The sequence below is a fragment of the Ciconia boyciana genome, chromosome 6 (genome assembly GCF_034638445.1).
Source record: "Ciconia boyciana chromosome 6, ASM3463844v1, whole genome shotgun sequence".
Taxonomy (NCBI): Eukaryota; Metazoa; Chordata; class Aves; order Ciconiiformes; family Ciconiidae; genus Ciconia; species Ciconia boyciana.
This window is the reverse complement of record NC_132939.1, coordinates 34,495,988-34,511,893: the sequence shown is the minus strand read 5'-3', so window position 1 is coordinate 34,511,893 and position 15,906 is coordinate 34,495,988. Positions and strand designations below refer to the sequence as shown.

At 46.4% G+C, this 15,906-nt stretch overlaps 2 protein-coding genes across 8 annotated transcripts in view; one reads left to right on the top strand and one right to left on the bottom strand.

The window, feature by feature from the left end:
- The window catches only part of ZFYVE26 (zinc finger FYVE-type containing 26), a 53,348-nt gene extending 46,563 nt beyond the window's left edge, over positions 1-6,785 (top strand). For all 5 annotated transcript variants that reach the window (XM_072864209.1, XM_072864208.1, XM_072864206.1 and 2 more), the window contains 5 exons: positions 127-268; positions 810-869; positions 2,210-2,392; positions 3,221-3,265; positions 4,380-6,785. In XM_072864209.1, coding sequence (XP_072720310.1) covers positions 127-268; positions 810-869; positions 2,210-2,392; positions 3,221-3,265; positions 4,380-4,589 — 640 coding nt within the window. In that variant the 3' untranslated portion in view covers positions 4,590-6,785. The remainder of the gene's footprint in view (positions 1-126; positions 269-809; positions 870-2,209; positions 2,393-3,220; positions 3,266-4,379) is intronic.
- A 793-nt stretch (positions 6,786-7,578) lies between these two features.
- On the bottom strand, positions 7,579-15,859 carry LOC140652871 (retinol dehydrogenase 12-like). 3 transcript variants are annotated; one of them, XM_072864211.1, is made up of 8 exons: positions 15,672-15,859; positions 15,506-15,598; positions 14,154-14,272; positions 13,190-13,345; positions 12,791-12,895; positions 12,192-12,401; positions 11,150-11,339; positions 7,579-9,155 (listed from the first exon to the last, which is right to left on the bottom strand). In XM_072864211.1, the coding sequence occupies exons 1-8, from the start codon at positions 15,773-15,775 to the stop codon at positions 9,053-9,055; spliced, it is 1,080 nt and encodes a 359-aa protein (XP_072720312.1). In that variant the 5' UTR covers positions 15,776-15,859; the 3' UTR covers positions 7,579-9,052. The 3 variants fall into 3 exon arrangements, with proteins under 3 accessions (XP_072720312.1, XP_072720314.1, XP_072720315.1); XM_072864213.1 differs by having other exon boundaries at positions 15,506-15,574; XM_072864214.1 differs by lacking the exons at positions 15,506-15,598; positions 15,672-15,859 and adding an exon at positions 15,067-15,333 and having other exon boundaries at positions 7,582-9,155.
- Between the last annotated feature and the right edge of the window lie 47 nt (positions 15,860-15,906).

The window sequence follows — 15,906 nt, the reverse complement described above, 5'->3', positions numbered from 1 at the left end:
TTATTGTTTGGAAATATGTCGTATTTTGAAATGTATTCAAGTGGTAAGTTCACACAAATAATAGTTGACACTTTCTCTATTTCAAAATAAAGTGAGATTTCCCCCCCCCCCCCCGCCCCCGTCTAGGCACATCAATACAGTTGATCTGCAGATGGAAGTAACAAAGTTCCTCCATCGATGTGAGAGCTCAGGAACCTCTCAAATGACAGGTTCCTCCTTGCCCACGCTCTTTGGAAACAATAACATGAAAATGGATGTTGCTTGCAAGGTACTTATGCTATTTCAAATACTATTTATCATCAACAATACTGTTGATATGTAGGTTGAAACATTTGATGGTTGGAGCAGCCTCTGGTACTTTTTATGTGCTGGTTATTTGTGCATGTATGCAACCTACCGCTTATGAAAAATTCATATTTTTCCTCAAAGTAGCAGAGAACACCTGAGAACCTGGAGCTCCTCTCCTCAAAGTTCAAAGTTTCAGAGGCAGAGGATCTGAAATCCAAATAGTAATGTGCCTTTTGACTATAAATCATATTGTGGTTTGAAGCAAGGCAAATACTGCTGCTATTCTAACCCTTCCTAACTTTAGCTCGGCTCCATCTGTAACTTGCCCAATGTCTCACAGGGAATCAGTGCATGACAGTAGACTCCATAGTTACTCTACTTGTTGGGGTGGTGCTGCTTTCTGTTGAAGTAATGCATTGTCTTTTGGCCTCAGGGAAAAATCTGGAATTGCATTATTATTTAACTGTATGTAATGAAAAAGGAATGTGCATGCTCAAACTTGTCTATACCTTTCTTTTCAGGTCATGTTGGAAGGCAAAAACATTGAGGAGGGGTTTGGGATTGCATTTAGAGTCCTTCAGGTATGGAAAAACTTGATATAACAAGCCCTATCGTTACAAAAGAAAATCCAGCAAGCAGCAATTGTTTAACCAAAAGACTTTTTTGCAAAATGTCTTTTAATCCCTAAAAAGGAAAACCTCTTGTAAGAAAAGTCACTAGTTCAAGTCTTAAATGTCTGTGTATTTAGAGGAACATTAGTAAGGAAATTAAGATGCTGGTTCAGTAGGACACTTCAAAACTAATTGGCTCCTACAAAGGAATTAAGTAGTTTTTCCTTTCCTGTGTACCTTGTTCAGTCACTTAACTCTGGCAAACCACAATCACAGATGTGAGTCGAGAGCTCTGACTTGGTAGCTCTCTGCAGTTCATGATAGTCGTGCAAAGACACAGTAAATAAATAAGGCCAGAGCTATCTCTGTACTATTCTCCTGGCTGGGAGAGCAAAGCTAATTAACTGGAAACTCTCTCTGGGGACCTTTCCTTCCTCAAGTCTGGGTAGAAGTTGAGGTGCTTATCAGTCAGCATAGCACATGAACCTCCAAACTCTTCTGTGTGTTTCTCATCCATATATTAGGAACTGCTAAAAGATACTGGTTCAAGCAGTGCAGTTTGCAGTTGCCTCCTGGCTGGGAGAGGGGGTATAGCAGGGCCACTTCTGGACAGAGGTGGCACACTGAAAGAGTATTTGTGGTTATGGCAGGCCCTGCTCCTTCTTTCAGGTCAGGATGTACAAGGTAGAATGCCTGTTTGTAGTGAGGTGGAGAGCCTTAGAAAAATAGCACTTCTTAGCAGCAACAGCAGTCACTACCCCCCAGTAAAAATGGAGCAGCAAGTCCAGCTGCCTAGCATCACTTCTGTTTCCTTCCTTTTTATTATTTTCTTGCCTTATTCATGGCAGGATCAGTCCACAGCTTTTATCATCTCTTCCTTCATGTGGGAGTTGTACGATGGTCAGTTGCCTCCTGTTTCTCGGGGCAGACAAAGGGTGGCTGCTGGTGGGGTGGCTGGAGGAATATAGTGGGAGCTTGCTAAGTGAGGGAGAGGTGGGTAGGGACCTTAGGAAAGATCTTCTACCAGAAGAAATGAAACTGATTTTTTGCCACCCCTGAAATGGAGGCAGTAACAGTGCTCTTGTTCTTGAGCAAAACTGAGTTTTACCAGCCTGGTTATAGAAAACCTTTAAGCCAGCCCTGAGCAGTGGTGACTGGAAAATCAGAGGCCTCCAAAACAGCTTTGACTTTTTGGAGCATGGTGTGATATTTTTGTCCTTAGGAAAGGTTGTCTCACTTGTATAGACTCCCTGTGAGAAAACCTGATGAGAATATTTAACGCGTTGCTCTGATGTTCCAACTACCTCTAGGACTTCCAGCTGGAGGCTACAGAAGTGTACAGCAAAGTGGCCAAGCAGCTGGTGAAGCAGCAGAAGTACAGTGAGATCCGGCAGCTCCTCAAGTGTGTCAATGAGTCTGGAGTTGCAGCAAAAAATGATGGGGACAACATTATCCTAAACTGTCTAAATGAGTTCAAGAACATTCCTGCTGAGGTAATTCTATCCTGCATTGTGTCCCTTCTGAAGTAAAATGGGTATATACAATACAGGCTACAGGGAAACCATGCTGTGGTGCCTGTGCTGCTCTTTTAGTGAGTCCTGCATATCTTCTGGCTCTGTACTACATGCATTGTTTAAAGGTGGGAGTGTGTGGTTTGCCTTACGCAAGTTACTCTGAGAGGAAACGATAAGTAGCTGTAGCATGCTCCTACCCTGCACTTCCCAAAATAGTACCCATGATGGGGAGAGAACCTTTGCTTCACAGGATCCTGCCAAATGCTCCTGATCGGGGTGGGAGGTGTTCCCTTCAGTGAGGCTTCCCTGGCTAACACAGAGTATGTGTGGAGGCAGAAACCTCCTGCCTCCACAGGAAACAATTTTAAGATTCCCTTTGCCTACCACAGTCTCTTTTCCATCCCAGTGAAGGAAGGAGATGCCCTCTATGAAGTTCTGCTAATCAGGCTAGGGGAAGCAGTCCACCCCGTGGGTCAGGGTGGGCCACAGGGGCCGACTTCTGCTGGGGTGCAGAGAACCCACAAATTCATTTCATGCAACGCGAGCCGTGTCCATGGGGGACTCCCAGGCTCATAGCATTCTCTAGGGATACCCCACAGACATGGCAGGCAGGAGAAGCTGTGGCAAAGGGAAGAATTAGTCTTTGTATCTTCTACATCTGCAGCACTTGCAGCTGGGACAGTGTAACTATCTAGCTGTGATCTCAGCAGCCCTTCCTCTATGCAGGGGTTTGGTCCCTGATGGTGTAAAGGTTTGCAAACTGTAGTCACTCTAAGTGTGAACACCTTTTCCCTTCTTTGGATACAGGATCTTGATAATCTGATTCAGGATATGGACAGTGATGAAAACAAGGTAAGTAAAAGTACAGTAGAGGAACGCCTTTAGCAAGAGCGAACAGCCCAGTCTTGGTCCACAGGCTATGTGCTCTCTTTCACTGTCTTCTCTTACCCTCACTCAAGCCAAAGTTTTGAAGGCCACTTCCTCGATTGTACAAATCACAGTGAATTCCTCAAGGCTGGGGTGTCTGTGACTGTAAAGCTGTGACATGAAGGTACCGATTGATGTTATCCCTCTTAGTTCCTTGACGGTCCTCCGAGTGAGGGCAGGGCATTTGTTATAGTGGGAGGAAAAGTATTCCAGAGAGGCGCATCGGTGGGTTTGTTGATTTTGTTATCCAACTTTTCACATAGGTAGGTGCATGTAAGTTTCTAGTAATGGCAGACAGCTAATGAGGATCAGCATATCTCCAAGATGACCATTTCAGCTTATTGTTTCAGGATTATACTATTTCTACTGCGATCAAGAGTTAAATGATAAAACTTCTCCAATTATGATACACTTTTTTTCTTAGAGGAACCGAGGCCTAAACTACTTGGTTTCTTTGTAACTTTCATACCAGCTGGCCAAGCCACTGGAGAGTCACAGATAAATGTGAACTGTAGATGAACTTACAGATGAAGAGGCTGTGGCTCAGCGTTTGTGGATTGTCATAGATCCTGAGTGGCATAGCTGGGAATAAAATCTTAAGATTTGTGACTGTCCTCTGTCCTGCTCCAACTGACAAACTCACTGTTGTATGTAGATTGAAAAATGGGCTTTTCATTCTGCCTTGATGTCAGATCTATCACTGAAAGATGTGAGCTGTTCTAGAACCAGCAATGGAAGAAAATGACTGGTTTAGACTCTTTGCTATGGTAAATTAATGCACAAGATAGGACTCCTGATGCTAATTTCATGGTGATACAGTGAAGGAGTTTCCACAAGAGACAAACTTAATAAAATACAGCTGTCTATCCATCTTTTACATTGGGATCTACTCCATGCCATACTCTGCTTCATAATATGCTGCTACTACCTTGTACAACACGCTTCTGAACTAGGTATTTCCAGTGAATCCTGACTTAAGCTTGTCCTGTTAGTTTACAACAGCTTTCTAACCAAGTTCTGCCTGCCTCTTCTGCTTCAGATCCAGGCCTATGTGATGTGCAACAAGTTGCGTTCTGCCTATCTGGTCTCGGTGAGACAGGAGAAGACCAGAGCAGTGCAGCTAGTCCAGCATGTGCGACAGCTGGCTGAGAACAGCGGAGATGATGTTGTGAAGGCCATCTGTGCCCAATGGCTCTCAGTGCACCAGCCCAAAATGAGAAATCGGCTTCCCCAGGGCACTAGGAAGTAATAAGTAATTGACATTCACCATCATACAGAAGGGGAAGGCTTCAAGACAGCTTAAAGGAGTGTGGTTCAGCAGTCTCTTGCTAAAATGGAAGTCTTGAGTTATGTTGGTGGCAAATGGATGCTGCTAATGTGCCTCTTGTGAAAGGAAGGGAACTAAATTCCAAGTGCCAGTCCTGTATTTTGACAAACAGTCACTACCTCAGGGTGTTTTTTGGCTATCTTTTTGAGGGGTGGGGGGGAGGGGGGCAGTTTCAAACTGAACAAGCAAGAATTTAGGTGTATGGAAGAGAGCACTTCTGTTTCTGGTTTGGGGTTTTTTTTGGTTGATTTTTTTTTTTGAAAGGCACTGAACTTTATTGTATGTTTTTTTTATTTTTAATCCAGAAAACCTATATAGAGAGGACAGAAGAATCTCATCAACTCAGTGTAGCCTAGAGTATAAACATTTTTGTGATTATGGGTTTGCTGTAAACTTTTTCAAGATAGGAGAGATCTTCTTTTACAAAGACTGAAATTCAGAGATTTTTTTTTAAGCTTCTATACAAACCATTGCTATTCTTCCCCCCCATACTAGTACAATGTGCCCAATTTCTTTAGGTTGTTTGAAGAGGTAGGAACTGATTCTTCGTGGCAGGTTTCTAGTCACACCAGTGCCACTGTCTGATGTGTGCCGTACATATGGCACTTGAGCCCTTACTAGATGGATGAAGTTATAAAGGGCATATCCTGTAAGGGGAGTACAAAGGGAAAATAATCCTTTAAAACAGTTGAAAAATCACATACCTCTTTCTCTGCTATGGTAATATCCAATAAATCGTTGTGATGCAGCTTTATCACTGAACAGTTGTCAGTAAACTTCCACAGTTTTTCATCAGGTATAGCAGACTATATGGACAGAGCAAGCTGCGGTAAAACTTAACAGGTGGTCTGTATCCCTGTCACACAGGGATTTATTTGTTTCTTACCAGAATAATCTGTCCCTGTCAGGTACAATAGAACACCAGACTAAATTTTTATTAACAGGACATACTGTATAGACTATATTGACAGGCTTTGCTCTGGAAGTGTTAGGTTAACTCAGTTTTATGAAAAAGCGTGAATCTTTGTGTAATGGCTGTGTTCAGGGATCTTGAAAAAAGCAGCTGCTTCTCTGCAACCATGATTGGGATATGAGAAATGGGCAGAAGAATGGTAGGCAGTAGTAGGGCCTTCAGAAAGAAACAGAACAAAACATGGCACTCCACAAGAGTTTGTGTTTGCTGTTTACATGTATTTCGGTACAAGAGGTAGGAAAACTAGTTCACTTGTTTTGTTAAAAAGTTTAGTTGTTTACTTCAAAAGAAACAACAGGTTTTCTGAAGTGTAATATAACTGTAAATAGTTCTAGGACATAAAATAATTGAGACTGTCAAATAAGAGTTTTGTGCTATCCCCAAGCTCACTGTAGTGACAGAACAGACTTCCATGGTATTGGAAAGGACTTGGTCCATCTCCTTTAGTGTTCTGTGAGCAGTGCCCTACTGACACAAACACCTCTCTTTGGAGGTGCTCCACTCACTAGAGCAGGGCTAGAAATGTCTCAGAGCGAAGCAGTCAGAAATGACCACATTTAGCTTTCAGAATCTCCTGACCACAGATTTGCATTATCTCATTAGTGAGCAGTACTAATGAAAGCTGCTTTTGTTTTCTTGGCCAGACTGACCTAGCTTTCCATCAGATTACAGCCATTAGGCTAATCCTAAAACGTGACACTATCCATGTCTTTGATCATTTCCAAATCTCTAATTGTGGGGAGGAGGTTTTACTGTTTGTGGGTATCCAGGTCTGCATTGCTGTAATACCTACTTTTCTGCTCGAGTTCCTTCAGCTGTACAGAGCACAGAGTGAAGTTTGCCATGCAGACCAATCAGTTCTGTACCTGCCTTTCTTCCTGACCTCTTTGCACTGTACCTGATGCACTTTATATAGTGTTTGTTGTAATTTGATGTTCTTAACCTGGAATCGTAGGGATCTTTCTCTTACCAGCAGAACTGGAATTTTGATCCTGACTAACTGCCTTGTGTCACAAATAGTGCAATTATCAAGAGGCTTTGAATTTTTGAGCATCAAAAAGGGAGTACTGCCAGTTAAAAAGAACTTCTCTATTAATGACCAAGGTTTGTTTACAATGAAAAAAAAATAAAGTATTATGACTGTTAACATACCTTCCGTTTGCTTTTTATGTCAGCATAGCTGGGCGTCTCTTTCTAGATCTGTATTTTGCTTTTGGCTATGCTTAGCAGAGTAATTAGAAGGGGGAGAATTGTTCTGTCATGCAAAATCTCTCTCTGCTACAGTGTCCTCAACATTTAGATCAATTGGAATTTCATATCTTTAGAAGTCCTCCCAGTAGCCAGGTAGCTAGCTCAGCCTCATACATGTACTCTCACAAACCAGTAATCCTCTTCAGAGAGCTTTGCAAGTTAATCCAACTCTCCCTTACAAGCCTCCCTTTGAGACAGCTAAATGAGCTTTAGTTCCCTCATTTTACAGATCAACCTAGAAGGTATAAATGACTTGCCCAAGGTCAAAAAGAGTGGGTGTGTGTCTATGGAAATGTGTAGTTATGTGTCTTACGTTAAATCTACCCTCAGACTTCTTTGGAAGAGCACTGACCTGCAAGGGCAAAATATCTCAGCCTAGAGACACCTTCTGCTTTTTTTAAAATGGTTTCTATTGCTCCTGAAAGCCACTTCCAAGATCAGAGGATCACACACAGATAAAGCAAGCCAAGCCTGCAATGCTAGGTAGTGTTCTACTGCTACGTTGTAGTTGTGGATTTAACTTCGTATTCAAGAAGAAACATAAAGAGGGAGGAAAAAAGGTAGAGTGACACGGAGAAACACAAAGGGACTTTAAAATGTTATCCAAACTGAGTTCTCTATATTAGTAAGGCAGGTGCAGATAACAGCAACACCAAGTAAACCTATTCAACATTTCTGAAGGAAGACACAGTCTCCTGTTATAAAAGGAAAATGGCTTTATTTAGTATTGCTCAGAGGTAGCACAGGACTGATCTGCATAGGTAGCATCCAGGCAGAAAGAATTAATCATAAAATTAGCATTTGTTTCCCAAAGCTGGCAGTTGGTCACAGTGGCATGCTCAGATGCAAGTCCAAAAACTTCCAGATTTTTTTTCAGAAGCAGAAGATAATCCAATGAGCTGTCACGCTTGTTTTCTAACTGCTTAACTCTTTCACAAATAATCTCTGATTATGGATGACACTCCAGCAATTTGCACCAAAGTAGCACTAGAGTTCCAAGGGAGCAGTCCCATTACTACGTGGATTGCCCCAGCTGCCTTTTGGAAGTGCAAGCTGTATGGTACTGCAGGGCCAGGCTGGCAGCCTTGGCCAGCCAAGGCCTGTAACTGCTGGGCAGACAAATGTAAGGATTTCTGTGCAAGTCTTACTTTCCTGTCCTGTAGCTACCTCGACCATAATATCAAGATAGTCCCAACCTCTGCTACCTATTTAGCTCTAGGTAGTTTGCTGTCATTTAAAGCTAAAGTCTCAGCTGGAGTTGTTTAATGTTTCTTAACATAGTTGAGATGTTCTTTACTCATTCTGCGCTCTTTTCTAGGTTCTCAAGTCATTTAAAGTTCAGCTGGGGGGTTTATTCTGACAACTTTTACATCATTTTTGGTCAATGCCTGACAGGAGAGATGTTAATTTTTTTTAATAAGGTAACTTGCCTACGCACAATTGCACAGCTTTTAACCTCACAGTCATCTGCACTGAGACCTGGGTTCTCAAAAGATATGCCAACCCTCAGTTAACTTACTGCAATCAATGGGCATTTGGGGCCAGGATACTTCAGTGGCTAGGGTCCAGCTTCTTACAGAGAATATAGAGAAAAATAATTGATTCCACTTAAAAATTTTACCTAATGCTTGGCACAAAAAGGCCAGCGCCTGTTTCTCTGTGCTTGAGAGCATTTGTATTGCATGTAACTGCCAGAAAAATCTAATATCCTAAAGTACTTTCACTCTGCCAGGTCAAATAGTAGGAACTAAAAATAACCTCATAGATCATAAGTTTAGAGTCCTACCTTTTTACTATTACTGTTAGGAAAAAAACTTTAAATAAAGGTAATTCTTTGTTACTTCATAATCTAAACCTAAGACTGCAACCTCCATTTCTATTCTAAAGCCAGAGAACAACAGCCTCTGGCTGTTGTGTGAGATACCAAGCAAAGGTTGCTCCCTGCGTCGGTGCTCTAATTCTCCAGTTAGGAAGGGGGACTGGTTGCTTACAAATCTCAATCCTTAAGTGTAATATGCCAGAAATTCACATTAGATTGTGTCTGTAGAGCCATCATTAGGGCAGCTGAAGTATCAGCGTTCTAATCTTGAGGTCTCAGCAGTGCTCTTCCAGGAGAAGCATTGCCGCCCTCAGCCAGGTACGTACTTGACATCTGCACTGCTCAGTCCCACTGGATGCCGAGGAGCTCACAGCTCACGCTCCAGAGCTTCTTTGCTGTCTCATCATCCCGACCCCGTGGAGATACGTATGCTGGCTGGCAATCACTGTAAGAGGAACATTTTTTTATTTTTTAAGTCAAAGAACTCCATCTGCCTTAGCCCACTGAAATGTCTGTGTTAAGATAACGGAGCTATTTTCTATCAGCTGAACTTCAAGACCAATTGAAGGAGTGGGGGAAGCCATCCAGCAAATGAGCAAGGGTTGGTGCTAAGCCACCTTGAGAAAACTTTCCAACTGGCTAGGGGAGAGTCTCTCCCAATGGCACCAAGAACTGGCAAGCAAGTCTAGCTCTATCTGTTGTCTCAACTCTTAGAAAAACCTATATATGCTCTGCTATATACTCTTCAGTGTACATTCTCATTAATACCACGAAAAAGGGCTATAAAAGCTAACCAAGGTTTTTCAGGAGTGCCATTTTGGTCAACCACTACAAAAAAGCCACTAAAACAGCCCTTCATTCTAAACTTTTTATCCCATCCTATTCATCCCACTATATTGCCATTGCATGAAAGGCAAAGCTTCCCCAGAATAATAATACAGTAATAACCATGTATGATTATCCCCTTTTCCATTATCCTCTGGACTGTGGCTCCTTTCTTCTCAGCTCCTGCAATCGGACAGCACTCTGTCTGGAACAGAGACTATGTGTTCTCATCTGTAATGCTAGATGCTGCAATAACATGGGAGTTTAAGAAAAGAGAGGAAATTGCATCTCATAAGATTTCTAGCCAGCCTAGTGTTTTTAGAGCTCCAAGTGCACAGACTATGACGTTCCTGAAATGACTCTGGTGGACTCCACCTGTCTTGCTGTGGCATGCAAATTATTTTCTTAATGTCTATACTTGTGCTTTATATTCTGTTGCCTGGAAAGCGTAAAGGATTTTAGGCTAGTCCAATGTAAATTGTGAATTACTGTTGAAGCTATTCATTTCCCACTAAGTCCAAAACTCCTTTCTTTTATGAGTTTAAAATGCACCAAAGTTTTCTGTACTCCAGCACATAAATGCTCCATTTATATCCTGGGACAGACAGTCATCTGGGGAAGATTGAGACATCTATTTATATACTCAAGTCTGATTAAGACGGTACAAACTCCCAAGTGAAGATCAGACAAAGTCATTACAGAGACTAATCTGGTCACATATCACAAGAGGAAAGCTGCAAAGATGCAAAGGCTCCAACAGTATCTGGGGGGGGGGGAGGAAGAGATGACAAATTTTCACGTTCATTTCCCAAAAAAACAGTATTGTTACACTGCTCTACGCCCGGTGGGAAGCTGACCAATACATCTGCATGAATCTGTTCAAATGGCAGTCTTCAAATCTAGGATGATGATGATGACTTGGAACTGCTCTGGGCTGTACTTTTGGTGAGGGGAAAAGGCATGACTATGCAGGGTCCTGGAGCAAGTCAAAGAAGTCAAGAAACAACAGGGTTTGTAGTGGGAGCTACACAAGACAGTTTGCGGGACAGAGCGATAAGCATGCCAGCAGGAGTCCCTCCCAGCTGGTGGGTCTGTCACACTGGAGAATCAAGTTATTTTGTCACATGCCAATCCTGAAAATCTCACTTCCTAGCTCTGCAGCACCATCAGCCCTCCCAGCTCCCTGGGAGCACAGGCCCCTTCTGCTCCAGTGCGGTAAAACTACAAAGAGAACCAAAGTGGTCTTCCCAGGATTGACTCAAGTGACCTCATTAACTAAACAGCTCTACTGAAAAGTGATTTGCCAAAGTCTCAAGCAGATCAGGATTAGAGCTCTGAGCATGTGATAGCCATTCCTGCACTTTGAGTACAGTGATATTCCTAGCACTAAATGACCTGCTATTGTGTGAAGTGTTGCACAGGTCAGGGATTTCTTCTAACACAAATCCACTGCAACAGACCTGGAAGGGGTTAGGCTCTAGTATTTGTCAGCCTCAGTCTTATCCGCCAGCCTCTTACCCAGGCCCTTCTTAATGAAGAATGACAGTAAGTCCCATTTTCCCCAGCCAACAAGGTTGCCTTTCACAGTATATCAGTCTATCAGCTTGCACCCACCTGAAATACTGTCCTGTCACAGAGTCTAGCTCCTCTGCCACTGCACAGTAGACACTGGTCTGAGCTCCTTCCGAAGGTGTCTTCAAGAAGAACGAGAATATCTTCCACAGCCACGTCATTACAAATGAGTGCCGGACCAGCTCAGAATGGACAGAACCAGGATGGAGAGCGTTTGCTGTGACTTTAGTGCCTATGGCAAAAGAAAGTAGTCCAGGACAAATCTGCATGCATCAAACTGCCTTTAAAAAAAGGGTAATATACTCCTCAATTCTACCTGCAGATGTTCTACAACTTAAAGGAGGAGTCCAGGCATGGATACAGGGAGAGTAAGTGAAGTCCCCTGTAGTTACTGCTTGCTGGAGCATCCCCGACCCCCTTCCAAACACTGCAGTCACTACATGCCTTCTGCAAAACAAGGTGCTAGAGGGCCTGGGTGCTAAAACACCAGCAGTTTCCATCAGGCTTTTGAGAACACCAGCTTCTTTTGATTTACTGTAATACTAGTTTCCTAGAGAAGACACTGCTTCTGTTTTAATGAAATAACTACTACTTAAGTTTATGAAAAGGACTGAATGACATGGCTGTGACAGATGTTGTGACTTAAGAGGTACTGCCTAGTCCTACGCTTCTGTTCTACAGGCCACCAACATTTAAGGCAGCTGCGTATGCATTAGCTTTTCTATTGGAGACTGCAACTGTAATTCAGCTCCTTCTGTTTTTTCAGCTTCCACCCACATACCACAATTGTCTGCGTGGATGCAGCTAGTTTTTGACCAGCACCAAAGAAAAATGAAATACACTCAACTTTGCCAAGCTACTAAACTCCTCTGCCCTGTTGTTGTAAAGACAATTAGTGTTTTAAGTCTCCTGGTTCCACAGACAGGAGACACTTTCTTCCTGCAAAGAGCTGTCAGTGACCCTTGCCTCAAACCATTTCATTTCTGCATAGCCAATTTCCAGACCTTTCTTCAATCCACTCTCCTCTCATCCATGGTGCTCAAAAGCCAAGTGGAAAAACACTCTGCTCTCCTCTGGGACTTGCCTTGCAGCCGCCTTGCCAGCTCCCGGGTGAAGAGCACGTTAGCCAATTTGCTGTGACAGTAGGCGAGGCCACGATTGTAGCTCTTCTCACCATGGAGATCATGGAAGCGGATTCGGCCTCCATGATGAGCCAGCGAGGACACGTTCACTATGCGGGCTGGGGCAGACTGCTTCAGACGCTCCAGCAATAGGAAGGTCAAGAGAAAATGACCTAGGGGTGAGAGGAAACATCATCCTTCTCTGAAGGGTTACCCTGCTGGAATTTCAAAGTACTTACATGTTATATATTACTGCTGCCCTCATTTCAAGTCCAGGGAAAAGAAGACCCCCCTGAATCAAGAGCTAAACTTTTTTGGGGCCATTAAGTTCTGCTCCTCAGCTTCAAAAAGCTGGAGCTGTCATACATTTCAAATGTCCCAGGTAACACGTACAGATACTTAAACTGGGTCCATGATAAGAAAATACATTGCATTGCATCTAACTCTGGCCCTCTATCCTTCCCCAAGAAGGAAGGATGAGGAAGAGAAAATCTGAAAGCAGGATTTTCCTCTGGCATTTTGCCACAGATATTGAATGCAAATATGACTCCACTGGCCTTACCAAGATGATTGACTCCCAGGTGCATCTCAAAGCCATCAGCAGTCTTGGAGTAAGGGCATAACATTACTCCAGCGTTATTAATGAGAATATGGAGTTCCTTCTCCTCTGCAAGAAACAACAGGCATCTTTAAACAGGGAAACAGAGACTGAAGACAGACAAGAAAGTGGCACAAGTCAGCCAAAAAAACCCACACCTGTCTGAGTTGCAGCCACATCGCCTCAATAAAATAAGGATAAGCTCCTACCACAGACTAGCTCATGGCCTCTGACAAGCCCCTGCTGTGAACTGCAGTACCCAACACGGTACAGAGATTGTCAGGGATTTGGCATTTGCTAGAAGAGCAGACAGCAGTCCTTGGTAAAATATTCTCACTGAAAAGAAGGAGCTAGACACTGTGCCTGCTAGAAATTTCTCAGCAAACTCCCGGATGGACTTCGTATCAGCCAAGTCCAGTTTCTTCACAATGACTTGTTGGTTCCCCGTCTCAGCTCGGATTTCACTGGCTGCAGCTTCTGCCTTTGCTATGTCTCTGCAAGCAACAATCACCCTCGCACCTGCAAGGGGGGAAAAAAAGCAGGAACAGAAGCTGAGATCGCTGGAGCACACTGGATGATCAAGGCTATGATAAGCAGGCTGACTATGCACAGCGCTTACAAACAACGTATTGTTTCTTTAGGGAACTGGCATCAGTCAGGGGAGCAGCTGGGAGGGACAAAGCCTTTCCTACTACGTTGTTAGCTCTGATCCAGCCCAAAGCTGTTTTCAGACCAGGAAAATGCACATCTGAAGTGCCTCTGTCCAGGTTCTCCCAGGTCAGGAGTGTGTATCACAACACTGGTACAATAGGGTTGTATCTGCCCCTGTAATGGGAACGTCAAGCCAGGGGCACATGAAGATACTTGGATTCCAGCCAATTTCTAAACGGATTGTGAACAGGTAGTTTAATCTCCTTCCCAGTTACCCAAAAAGCATTTAAACCAAATTAGCTTGAAACGTGAATAACTAAACCATACAGCAGTGGACCTATGGCATTTCCCAGCTTCATACAAGCAGAACCCAGCGATACCAGGAACTTCCCCAGTCCTCTCAAAACAGTTGCAGTGCAGAGCATTTTCATGTCACAAGACACATTTTTGGAGTTCAAGCAATGAAACCAGCTGAGGAACTGGGGACTTGCACCTAAGTGGTTACAGCCTCTGGAGAAGCAACACTTGGGCTCGCCTGAAATAACTTTGGAATCCAACTCACTTAAACGTGAGCATAAAATACTCCTCCCTTAGATCCAGAAACAGGACTATTGATGCACAGGCACGCACACATCAGCCGCACAGGGATGCCTGCTGATGAAGGCCGGTGACTTGCCTCTTCGCGCGAGGTCTCTGGCAGTCTCCTTCCCGATGCCTGTGTTGGCTCCTGTGATTATCACCACCTTCCCCTCCAGCTTAGCTGTTGACTTACACTGTCCTCCAGCGACATACCTCCTGCAAGACAGGGACGGGGCCCGAGGGCAGCTTCCCTCCTTAGGGGATTCGGGTCGGGCCTCAGCACCCAGAGCCCCCAGGTTTCGCCCTAACGCTCGGGCTGACCGCTGCGCTCAGGGCCCCGGGGAGTCACGGGCGCCGTCACCTGAAGAGGTTGATCACGATCGTGTCGTGACCGGGCCACCGAGTCAGGTTCCCACTCGCCCGCCAAACCCCCCCGCCTCACAAACACTGGCGGGGCGGGGCCCGGCCGGGCAGGGGGAGGCCCCGCCCCGCCCCCAGCCCGGCCCCACCGCTCCGCCCTTGCGTCAAGTGGGACCACGGCGCCCATTGGCTGCCGCCGCTAACTCCGGGGTCCCGGCCAACGGCCTCCGCCGCGGCGCCGTGAGGAGAACGCGGGCCCCGCCCCCCGGGCACCCCGGGCGCCTCTCTCCGAGCCCCGCCGGCTCTGGGGCCCGGGACAGAGCCCCGAGGAAGTTCCGGGCGCTCGGAGACTGCGGGAGGCTCCGAGCCACGCGCCGCCGCCGGTGCCAAGGGTGTCGCGAGCGCGTTAGTGTCCCTGAGGCGCTGGAGCTGGGGGAGCGTGAATAACGCCCCACCCCAGCGCGGGCCACAGAAAAGGAATCCGTTTTATTCGTACTCCCGCCAAACGAACAAACAGGCAGACCTGACCGCCGTGAGGCGCGGCGACCGCCAGCCCCGCCCGTACCCGCCGCACGGCGGGGCGGAGGCCGCCGCCGCCGCCGCTACTCGTGCGCGCGCGAAAGGCCAGGGCCGCGCTCGGTAAGACGCACCTGATGTAGGGCGCTGCCACGAGGAGGAGGACAGGGACGGAGACGGCGGCGCCCAGCGCGGCTCCCCAGCAGGTGAGCATTGCCGCCGCCCGCTCCATGCGCGCTGCCGGCGCTCAGCGGCGGCTGCCTCGGCCCCGCCCTGTCCGGCTCCGACCCGACCCGCCCCGCCCGCGGCAGGCGGGCCCGGGCGCGGCGCTCCGCCGCCCGCAGGACAGCGCGCACCTGGCGCGCCTGCGCGGTGGCTCCCCTTCGCCCAGGCATGGCCGGCGTCCCGCCCCCGTCGTGCCAGCTGCTGCCGGGTCCTCTCGCCCCGGACACCCGCGGGTCCTGCTCCGGAAGGGAAAGACCCGCGGGGAAGACCCGCTGGCAGTAGGGAGCGGGCCGGCTCTGCGCCAGCAGCCTGCTGCTCAAAAGACCCCGTGCAGCGCGCGGCTCTGACCTGGGTCTCTCAGAACGATGGGGAACTGCCGTTTTAACTGCACTTTCCAGCCAATAAGCCGAGAAATACCTGAAGAGAAAGCCCAGCGGCTGTCTGGAAAGACATTCAAAATACATTTTCATGACCTCACGCCAAAGCTTATGATACTAAGCCTAGCAAAACGTACGAAACGATGTATAGGTGTACGTAAGCACGCGTTACGGGCTGGGAGAAGCGCGGCGGTGGGTTCAGCAGTGCTCGCTCCCGCCGTTCCCAGAGAGTGTGGAACATAAAAGGCCCAGGGCCCTGAACGGTGCTGCCTCCTCCAAGCGCTGCGCGGCGGTACGCACCGCAGGAAACGCGGTGACGCCGTGTGCTGACGCCGGTGCCGGCGGCCCAGCGCTGCCGCCTCCCCCGGGAGA

Bases quoted from the DNA above. Each gene is read 5' to 3' on its own strand.
- LOC140652871 (XM_072864211.1), bottom strand. From the start codon at position 15,775: ATGTTCCACACTCTCTGGGAACGGCGGGAGCGAGCACTGCTGAACCCA. The intron at 11,340-12,191 runs GCAAGTCCCAGA...CTTTTGCCATAG, and splicing joins GCTGGCAAGGCGGCTGCAAG to GCACTAAAGTCACAGCAAAC. The intron at 9,156-11,149 runs GTGGGTGCAAGC...TTCCTCTTACAG, and splicing joins GTGACAGGACAGTATTTCAG to TGATTGCCAGCCAGCATACG.